The sequence below is a fragment of the Ursus maritimus genome, unplaced genomic scaffold (genome assembly GCF_017311325.1).
Source record: "Ursus maritimus isolate PB19 unplaced genomic scaffold, ASM1731132v1 scaffold_22, whole genome shotgun sequence".
Classification (NCBI taxonomy): Eukaryota; Metazoa; Chordata; class Mammalia; order Carnivora; family Ursidae; genus Ursus; species Ursus maritimus.
The window spans coordinates 36,535,436-36,546,241 of NW_024424675.1; the positions used below are offsets into that span (position 1 = coordinate 36,535,436).

Consider the following 10,806-nt stretch of genomic DNA (forward strand, 5'->3'; position numbering starts at 1 on the left):
TTTCCAAGGATGTGGGCAACAGAATATTTTTCTGAGTACGTGACTACAAGAGGGCTGGGGTCGGAGTTGTGGGAAGGCTTGTGTGCGTGCAGACGTAAGAAATCTCCTTCTGGGTGAAAGTTACAGGTAGATGCGCACCTGCAAACTCCTATTTAAGGATGAGAAAGGACAGGTCACCCAACTACTTGCCTCATCTATAAAACTAAGTGGCTGGGGGTGGGGGCGCCTGGCTCGCTCAGTCAGAGGATTGGGTGACTCTTGATCTCAGGGTGGTGGGTTTGAGTCCCACTGTCGGGGTAGAGATTACTAAAAAACATAAACGACCTTAAAAAAAAAACCCAAAAAACCCTAAGTGGGAATTTTCTTCTGATGCCAATGTTCTTTTAAGCATCTCCCCCACTGCTCACAGGAAGTTCTGCAGGATTCCCGATCTCAAACACACGTGGCTTTCAGTGACAAGAAGCAGCTTCTTCTCCAGGTTATCACATCAGGTGTATTTCTGGCTCACAGTCCTCATCCCCTACAGTGCATTCCTGTTAGACAATCGCCACTTTAGCTTTCAAGAAGAAAGAAAGTTATAGCATTACTCAAATGTCACACGAAGCTCTTCAGCTACCCTTGGCCTCATGAAGGCCACTGAATGTGGGCGTGTGCCCCCGGCGCTGTGTCCAGGGTGGGGCAGCAGAGCTCACAGACCACCTCAGTCCTGCTACCCCTGTCAAGCCCCTGGTGGCTCCTGGCGGGAGTGGTCGGGTCAGAAATGACAGACACTCGACTATCTCAGCAAGCTTCAGGTCCAGGGTGCCCTCTCTGATGATGCCAGGCAGAGAACTGCTTTGAAACGAATAAAAATGGTGGGTTTTCACTGGATACACTGCCAGTGGAATATCTCCTCTTTAATACCCACTCCCCAAGGATGTGCCAACAACATAGAAGCCAAGTAAGATGGTAATCTCAGAATTAGGTTACAACACTTAAAATGTTCTCTTGTTAAATCTATTCACTCACGCACTCAAACACCACTTCCTGAGGGCCTATGTGCTAGGTAGTGTACAACACGCTGGGGCTACACAGACGGGAGAGGCCATGAAGACACTGCAGGATCCAGAGGTCAGCAGGCCCAACCCCACAGCCACACCAAGTCCTGTAACTCCTGGGTGCTTCCACCCTCTCGTCCCTGAAGTGGGGACACATCAGTTACCCTACTGAGTTCCTGTGACAAGTCCATGAAGTAATGCAAGTTAAGTGTCTAGCACATAGTAAGACGACCCCTGATAGCAAAGACTTCTAATTTATGAGAGATATAGACATCGTGAATACAAAATGGATGATTATTCCAACCAGAGGGATGCTGGGAAGAATTATTTCAGTGTATGATAATTTGAAAATAAACACATGCTAAATCAAATAACAATGGGTCCCTGGATATGCCTTCCAAGGGCACAACTCACTTGGTGCTTGGTTTTCAAGGACAACCACCCCTGGGGGAGTTAGTGAGATCCTGTGCTTGTGGCGGGACAGATCCTACTTGTGCCCCTCTAACTTCTGAAAGAGAACAGACGACTTTGCCAAATGCCCAGATGGAAGTCCCAGCATCACGTGACCTTGGAGAGGCACGAACACTTGGACAGGATAAAAGTCATGGCAGCACAAACGTTCCTTTTTCCTGATTCATCCGGGGAAAGAGCTCTGGAGAAGCAGTCGAAGGACTCCCTAGTTTCATCACACGATGACAAGCAGGTTTGGCAGGGTCCAGGGAGTCACATGACCAAGTCACTACAACACCCCCAATATTATTTGTACTACACAGAAGAAATGGAAGTCACATAAAATCCTGCCTACCTGACAGGGCCAGGCTGGGGTCAAGGGAGACAAGGTGTGAGGGGATTATCTGCAAAACCTAATGCCACACACGACCAAGGAGGAAACAAAAGTGTGCTCAGCCTTCTCCCATGACTTCAGGCTCTCTACCGGTTCCTCTTCCAGATCAGAGCTGAGGTGTTTGTCCCCTGAAACCACAATTTGGCCGAAAAGCTCTGAAAAGTCAATCACTTGCTCTTTGCAAACAAGAAGAAAGGAAGTATTAAAGCTTCAGTTTGCTAACTATACTCCTTTGTTGCTAAGTTGGCCAGCAGGGCAGCCTGAAGATAGAGGAGGATGTGGTCAATTCTTTTAAGGATTTCACTTCCCTTTGAGAGGCAATGCTTTCTCCTGAGATCCCAAGCACCACAGAATTCTCACTTGCAATGTTTGCAAAGCAATTTCACACTCTAGAGTGAGCTCTGGACAACTGCAGAACTTACTACAGAAGGAAAGAGGGCTGATTTGGAGGAAAGAATATTTCTTAAACTGTACTCATTTTATAACACTGCACAAGGCTTGAGTGAAATCAGTGAGGAGCCACAGGAAAGCACACAGGTTCTCAGTTAAAGAAATCAAAGGCAAATCATAAATGCTTAGCAAAATAAAATCTCAGAATCTGTTTTTTAAATAAAAATCATCCCTGGCCAGACAGGAGAAACCTCACGACCGTCCCATTTAACCATCTGGAAATACTTTCTATGTTCAATTTTTGGAAGAGTTAAAAAGAGAGACAAAAAAGACAGCTTTCAAAGGTGAAGAACTTGCCTTGTTTAGCCTTTATAAAAATAGGAACCATGATTCAGGAACAAGTTCCTTTAATATAATGTTAGGCAAGCCATCTAACCTCTGTGTTCTTTTTTCCTCTTTATATAATTAGTGCTTATAAGATACTAAAAGCCACAGGTAAAAGTTCCAAAGGCTGAGAAGGCAGAAATGTTCACTCTTGTGTCTGTCATTGCTATCTTTAGCTAAATAGTTTGAAAAGCTTTCTGCGAAGCTGAATGATTCCGACCACCAAACTCAGTCACGTAGCTGGAATTAAACCACAGGATGAAAACCACACCTGACTAGGGAAGGTAAACCAGGTAAACGATTAAACTTGTCTTCAAGAAATCGCTTTTTTAATGTGAGGAGACTGTCCCAGATTACGTGATTACTACGAAATGGAAATCTGTTAAGTCTCAAAGCATTCGTGTAAACAAGGAGGTAAACAAGTCCTCCTGGACTGACCAATTCTGAGTAGAGTCCAACAGGAAGAACAGAGCGGGAGCAACTCTTCCAGTGCGGCAACCAGAGCCAGGTTTGCTTTGAAAACACTACGGACCACCACTACCACCAGCAACCAAACCAAACAAAACGAACCAACCCCAAGGTGCCGAACCGTAAAGTAAATGGAAGGAAGTCTGGTTGTGTGGAACAGTTTTTGAAATCAAAGTATTTCCAGAAACAGCTTTTGGTGCTCCTGTATGGCTTCTGTCCTAAACACAGGCTTAATTTTGGTACCCTCTTGGGGGCTAGTGCACTGAAAAAAGGGGTCTTTAAAGATATTCCTTACCTCCCCCACCCCGAAAAGTCTTAGGAGCAAAACTGGAGCCATCCAGCCACTCTGAATACATACCGTTGGCAAAACGGACAAAGATTCATTTTGCAAGAGTCTCTTTTTTTTAGTAATAAGGTAAGACAGCCAAACCTCTCTTTTACACTGTACTTTTCCCCATCAAAAATAATTATTCGAACCAAATTTACCTCTGTGGGGAAGAGACCTTCTAATCAGACCACCTCCTTACTAATAATATACCTGAGTCGTTCACGCTGCTATTCCTCCTGGCGTAGGCGCTCCGGACCACCTGCTCGTACACCTGAGCGCCGATCGTCCTCATGTTGTCCCGGATCAGAATGCCTTGCGCTTGCATCATGAAGAGGTAGGTGTTCACTGCGGAAAACGGAACGGAAGGGGAAAGTGGTGAATTCAAAAATAGTCATTAAAACAAAACAAAAAACCCATACATACTTGGGGTTTCTTTCTTTCTCTCTCTCTTTTTTAAAAACCTTCTTTTCTAAAACCCCAAAATGCCTTAACTCTGTTTCCCATCCTGGGCTCTATGCTTCCAGGATACCAACATTTCGTGAGTAGCTCAGTAGGACTAAGGGGAATTTCTGTTAATATTCAGCAGTTTTTGAAAACAAAACAAAACCCATAAATTTAAAAAGTTATATCCCACCTGCACTGTGATGATCACAAAACCTTTATAGATTGGATTAAAACATTTAAAAAAGATCTCAATTTAAGTTCACCTTCTCAACACTCACTGGCTATACTCAGAAAAAGGAAACCACTGCCCGCTCTGCCTACTAGAAACATTTAGGTCCAGATCTGGTCTTGGCAACCTTTGAAAGTGGTGGACTAAGGCTCCAGCTACTTTCTTTGGGGGATTTGGAGACAAGAAGATAAAAAGACTGTCATCAGTCTGACTACCCACCCACCTCAGCCCAGAAGCCCAAAGCAATGGGAAAAGATCACACAACTTGATCCAAGTGTCAACTGAAACATTCCCTTCATAATATATACAAATATTGAACTATTACACTGCACACCTGTGACAAATATGTCAATTACAATAAGAGCAAAACAAAGCAAAAACTTTATTCTTAACAAATAATTATTCGGATTAACTATTCAATCATCGTCATCTCTGGGGAATAATCTCCACTCACATTTTTTTTTTGAAGTGTCTCTGAGATGTGAAACTCGGGAGTCACAAGGATGAGCGAGTACGGTTCCTGTATTCCCCCCCTTGCAATCTCAAACACCATGCCACCCATTTTCAAGAAATTATAAGGTTTTAAAACACAACTTCTTCACCAGCCATTCTAATCTACCCACTTTTCTCTTCATCATCACTGTAGAAGGGGGGGTGTCCTACAGGACTGGCACATTTACAAATGCAAACTCCGGTGTGTGCTGGAGATCATCTGAACACTTGGCTGCCCTCCAACCAGGCCCCAGGCAGGTACGCTACCAACCGGGGGTGTTCTGCCAGACTCAACACACGAGGCCTCGGGCTGTCCTGGCTCTTCCATGAGGCGTATTTTATTGACACCACTTCATCATTATCATCCACAGTGTCCTGCACACAATGGGCAGTAAATAATGACTAAATGGATGAAGCGTAGACGTCAATTTACTTTATTTCAAGCTACTCTGTTTGGTGCTTGTCCTGGTGACAGGGTTGGGGATGGGGACAGACCAACTGGCACAATTCTCCATGAAAACCCCACGTGGCCCACATTAAACAGGGACAGAAAATCTTGCGAAGGATTTATATGATCTCTAAGGTATATCCTGAGCCATAAAATACTACACAAAAAAGAAGTCAATGTTTATAATGCTTTCAGAAATGAGGCGGTGTCAAAGCAGGCCTTGCACCGACTGGAAGACAACCACACGTCACCTTCTGACGGCTGCAAAGAAGAGATCAGATAGAATATTTCTCGGTGGCCAGAAAAGTTACAGGAAAAATGGCTTCAAATCCTTAAAAAGTATAATTCTGTGAAGCCTCTGAAAGCAAGAATCACATCTCAGTTTTTATCGACCGCAGATAGATAGCACAGTGCCTGGTCACAGGAGGCAGGCAGTCTAGAAATACCCCTAAACAGAAGATTTAAACTCCACCCAACATCAAATTTCTAATGTGGTTTCGCGGTATTTTTTTTTTTTTATCACCTGGGCTATAGAATGTGTACATTATACACATGATATATTAACTGCCCTGAAATCTTCCTTCCATCCCCAACATAATACTAAACCAGCTGTCTTCAATAATATGAAAACAAATATTTATTGAACATTGCATGTAAGGCTGTTGGAGGGCACTGCAAAAAACATACTACTTCCCTTCCCCGAAATTTCAGTCTTCTGGGTACTTTTATCTTCTGTACTGCAAAGGACACTGTTGTTGGCCCCTCTTTTAAATTCTCCTTTTTTTTTTTTTTTTTTTAAGATTCATTTATTTATTTTAGAGAGAAAGAGAGCAGGAGGAAGGGCAGAGAGAGAGGGGGAGAAGCTGACGCTCCACTGAACAGGGAGACCGACACGGGGCTCTATCCCAGGACCCCAAGAGCTGGATGCTCAACCGAGACACCCAGCGCCCCTCCCCCTTTCTTTGTTCTGGAATCCCAAGTGGGGCCCATGAATTTGCACTTGCAGCAAGCTCACAAGTGATGCCAATGTGGGGGGTCTGAGGACATTTCCAGAACCATGGCTCTAGAGAACGTCAGCTATGTAATAGTGAGTAACATTCATTGAGCACTTAATGATATAATTCCTTACCTCATTTAATGCTCATAATTATCCTAAGAGGCAAGTAATACTATTCAATTTATAGACAATTTCTAGGCTTCAGGTTCTCCATGCAGCTTCACCCGGTCAGCTGAGCAACAGACCTGCACCAGGGGTACCTGTGCTCGAGGACTAAGCTTTAAGACCTTACTCGTCCATGCTCTAGCCGCGGACTCTCCCTCAAAGATTTCAGGTACCCACATGGCTTACACGATTACTGCTAAGGAGCCAGCTTTCCAATCTTTATCTCCTCCACAAAGCTGCCAGATGGATTTTCCTTAATTACAGATTTATCCACACTGCTCCTGCTCAAAAGCCTTCCATCCAGGGGCTTCTGCTCTCCTGTCTGCCATGCAAATCCCATCAATCCTTCAACTCCCAATTTACATGCTTCTTCAGTCCTCCTCTTCTGGAAGTTCTGCAGTACTGTTACAGATTATCAAAAATTTGCTTCTTGTTTATATTTGTCTTAGTTGGCTAACAACTGTCTCACATGTTGGTCTTGCCATTCAACTAACAAATGTACACAAACCACCTATTAGTGCTTTTTCTGATTATTTACAAGAATTAGCACAATGCTGAAAAAAATAAAAGGCCGAAGAAATAAATTTTGCCAAACAAAAGAAAATAATCACAAATTCACAGACTCTGGACTGGATGAGATTTTGAAGGATACTTTTCATCACCATTTAATGCTTCCACACCAACCCCAAAACTGTGCCTTCCAAGAAGACTGAGTCAGTATATAAAACACAGCCATCTTCGAAGAAAATCCTACTTTGGATTCAGTCCAAAATGTTTCCCAATCACTTTTACGCACTGGTTCTCATTCCACCTCTTGACAGAACAGTCAAATCCCTTTCCCCCACCTGGGATAGCCAGGGACAGCATTTTCAATTTCCCTCCACCCTCACCTCGATCCACCTAACCTTCTCCCACCCCCAACGGCAGGCAGCCCCACGTCCTTTGTGTGCCCCTCTGCATCCTGGCTGCTGGCCTCTGGATATGGGCCCAGGAATCTGCACTTGACAAAGGGTGATGCCATGCTGACAGAGTAGTCCGGGTGCAGTGTGATGGGCCCAGAAACAAGCAGGACCACCAGCAACCCTGTTGCATCTGTTACAAAGTGGTCCACTTGACCCCCTCTCGGAGATTCACAATGCAGGATACCACAAGGGCAAAGAAATTCTACAACAGAGATGTTCAATTATCTAAACCCGGCCACTTCCCAAACCAGCCCCATTTCCTCCAGATGATAACCAGCAACATCAAGTGATTCTCTGCAGAACTTTGGGAAATTCTGTTTTAGACATTTCTATTAATAGAATTTAGAATTTTCCATTACCTGTAGGTAATCAACTGATAATTGCTGAATGTCATTGATAAACAGCAGTCACACCCCATTATTGATTCATATGAAGCTTGCTGGAGTCAAAACCCCTCAATCTTTCTAGATAGAGGCTGCTAAAGCTACCCCTTTCCTCTTCTGTGCTCACACAGCTGTTATATAGATCAAACTGTAGGACCTTACAAATGTCCCCATTAAAAGTCCTGTTACTAAATTTAGCATGTGGCTCTGGCCTAACATAGGAAGAGCATATGCACACACACACTGCTTTCTATCTAAATTATCTCATTTAAAATTCACATCTTTGTGAGGTAGATATCATCTGGATTTTTAAATTTTAGATAAGGAAGTCAAGTCTTCCAAAAGTCATTTACCCAAGGTCACATGGGTCCAAAGTCAAAAACCAGAGAGAGGTGAGATCAGGTGTTCCCTAACATCTTGATGAGCTTTTGGGAAAACAGTTACTTTCCAATAATATGGTCTTGATCAATGGTGGCTGAATCACAGCTAATAAAACCTAATTTAAATTGGCACACAGTTGTTAAGTCCTCCATCACGTCAACAAGTATCTACGGAGCACCTGCTTTCCTGGGTACTTTTTATAGGCAGGACTAGGCTACTGGGAGCCAAGGATGAGTAGGACAACACACAGTAGAGACACAAACAAGAAATTATAATGCGGGGTCATAAATGCTAAAATAACATTTACTACAAACTCAGGCTTACTAATGACTTTTTTACACTTTCACAAGAAACCATATTATCCAGCCCCAGTATCTAGGTTGAGGGATCTCTCACGACCATAATGCAGTGGAGAAAAGTAAGCCCCACTCAGGTTTGCATAATTGGAAATTTCCATCCAGGTGCCAACGTAAGCAGCCTTGGGCCACAGCTTTAACTGGAGCGTTTCTGGGAGCAAAGCGCTTGGTCTCCTAACTGGAAAACATACTCTGTCCTCTCCATTAGAATTCCGGTCAGCCCCCATATCCATATGAATGGGGTAAATGATTTTCACTTGAACTCACACATCAATAAAGGACTCTGACTCACAGAAATCCCTCACAAGATAATGAAATCTGACATTCCAGATTAGGAGCAAAATAATTTGAGGAAAAGACAAAATGACAAGATCCTATGTACTTAAAGAGCTCACAATTTTTTATCCTAAACATGTGTATTCTTCATGAAGGTTTGTTACATCTGGCTTGGTAAGCTAAAAGTAGAAAAAAGAAAGCCATTCTTTTCCTGACCACTCTTGAAGATCTGTGTCTTACCCCCCAATGTGCAAACACCCCAAACACACACACACACACACACACACACACACACACGTACACGCACAGCCCAATCTGCCTTCCCTGCTTTATTTTCCCATTTGACGTAATACCCATTTTCTTACTTGTCTTGTCCTCTGTTACCTCCCTCACTAGAATGTGAGCTCCCCAAGGGCAAGGAGCTATATATACCCCTGGTGGCTAGAACAGTGTGTCTGGCACGCAGAAGATGCACAACCGATATGTGAGTAAGTCAGGACACTAAACAATGGAGTCTTCTGAACTAGGCTGTGCCCAAGGCGGCAGAGATACGGGATTCCAAGCCTTTCTCTTACATTAGTTTCCCCCGCCCTTCACGAGAGAAATCCCAAATGTTGTTCCCTGAACTAACCTGTTCCCAGGAAAAGTTCAGCAATTCCTTTTTACTAATTGAGCAGAACTCCCAAACAGATTCGTTTTTTCCCCTCAAAAATGTTCTCTGGTACTTTCCCTCCTCACGAAGTTGTTTGGTTTTTTCATGTTCCTTAATATAATGCACCAGTTTATTCAAAATCTTATACAAAAGGGGTGCTTGGGTGGCTCAGTCAGTTAAGCATCCGACTCTTGGTTTCAGCTCAGGTCATGATCTCATGAGATCCAGCCCCGCATCAGGCTCCCTGCTCAGCCGGGGAGTCTGGATTCTTCCTCTCCATCTGCCCCTATCCCCACTTGCATGCATGCTCTCTCAAATAAATCAATAAATCTTCAAAAGAAAAAAAAAACACCTTGTACAATATTACTTGTAACAGAAAACACTGGGAAGAATCTAAATGTCCACCCAAAAAAGACTGGCTGAATAAATTACTGTACATCCACATGGATGAGTACTATGAGGCCATAAAGAAGAGGGAGGAACCAGTAAAAATAGCCCCCAACTGGAAAGAACCCGAAAGTCCATCTACAGTAGAACAGATTAAAAATTTGTAGCTTATCTGAATCTTGAAATACTATACAGCGACCAGAATGAACAAATTTTAACTATATGCAACCACACAAATGGATCTCTTGTGTGGAACAGAGACACCAAAGAGCACATGGTATCATTCCGTGTACATAAAGTCTAAAACAGGCACAATAAGTCTACAGTGTAAGAAGTCAGGAGAATACCTTGGAGTGGGCAGGGGGTTCAAAGGGGGCTTCTGGTAATTCTTTTATTTCTTGGGCACACAAAGGTATATTCATTTTGTGAAAATTCACCAAGCTGTTCACTTATTTGTGAATACTTTAATAAGTATGTTATATTTCCATAGAATTTACCCCCCCCAAAAGAATAAAGAAAATCTATGAACTGAATTCCAGGATATCTTGTTAAATGAAAAGAAAGCAAAGAGCCTTAACAGGGTGCCTGTGCTAGTTCAGCAATGAGATGAAATTCATACACTCACACATTTTTATAAAAAGAAACATACAAAAGGCAAACTAGGTAAAACACTCATTATACACCTATTATGTGCCAAGAACTGCCCTCTGCTCTGTGGATAAAAAGTTAACTATAAATAAGATACAGTCCTTGCGATTATCTGCAGTGCAGGACTCAGACAAGGAAACCTGTAACTAGTCATGTTTCCAAGGGACAGGCGAGTGGTCCCTAAATCATACTGTGAGGGCGGGGCTGGGAAAATACTCTCAAGAAGAGATTGAGTCTAGGGGCTCCTGGGTGGCTCAGTTGGTTAAGCGTCTGCCTTCAGCTCAGGTCATGATCCCGGGGTCCCGGGACTGAGTCCCATTTTGGGCTCTCTGTTCAACAGGGAGCCTGCTTTTCCCTCTCCCTCTGCCTGCCACTCCCTGTTTGTGCTCTCCTTCTGTAAAATAAATAAATAAAATCTTAAAAAAAGAAAGAAAGAAAGAAAGAAAGAAAGGGAAAGAAAGAAAGAAAGAAAGAAAGAAAGAAAGAAAGAAAGAAAGAAAGAAAGAAAAAGAGGTTGAGTCCAGGGTTAGGTCTC

At 43.2% G+C, this 10,806-nt stretch overlaps 1 protein-coding gene across 1 annotated transcript in view; it reads right to left on the reverse strand.

The window, feature by feature from the left end:
• B4GALT5 (beta-1,4-galactosyltransferase 5) overlaps positions 1 to 10,806 on the reverse strand; it is a 72,069-nt gene that overhangs the window by 15,527 nt on the left and 45,736 nt on the right. Inside the window, exon 2 of the mRNA XM_040638453.1 lies at positions 3,662 to 3,796. Within this exon, the coding sequence (XP_040494387.1) occupies positions 3,662 to 3,796 (135 nt within the window). The remainder of the gene's footprint in view (positions 1 to 3,661; positions 3,797 to 10,806) is intronic.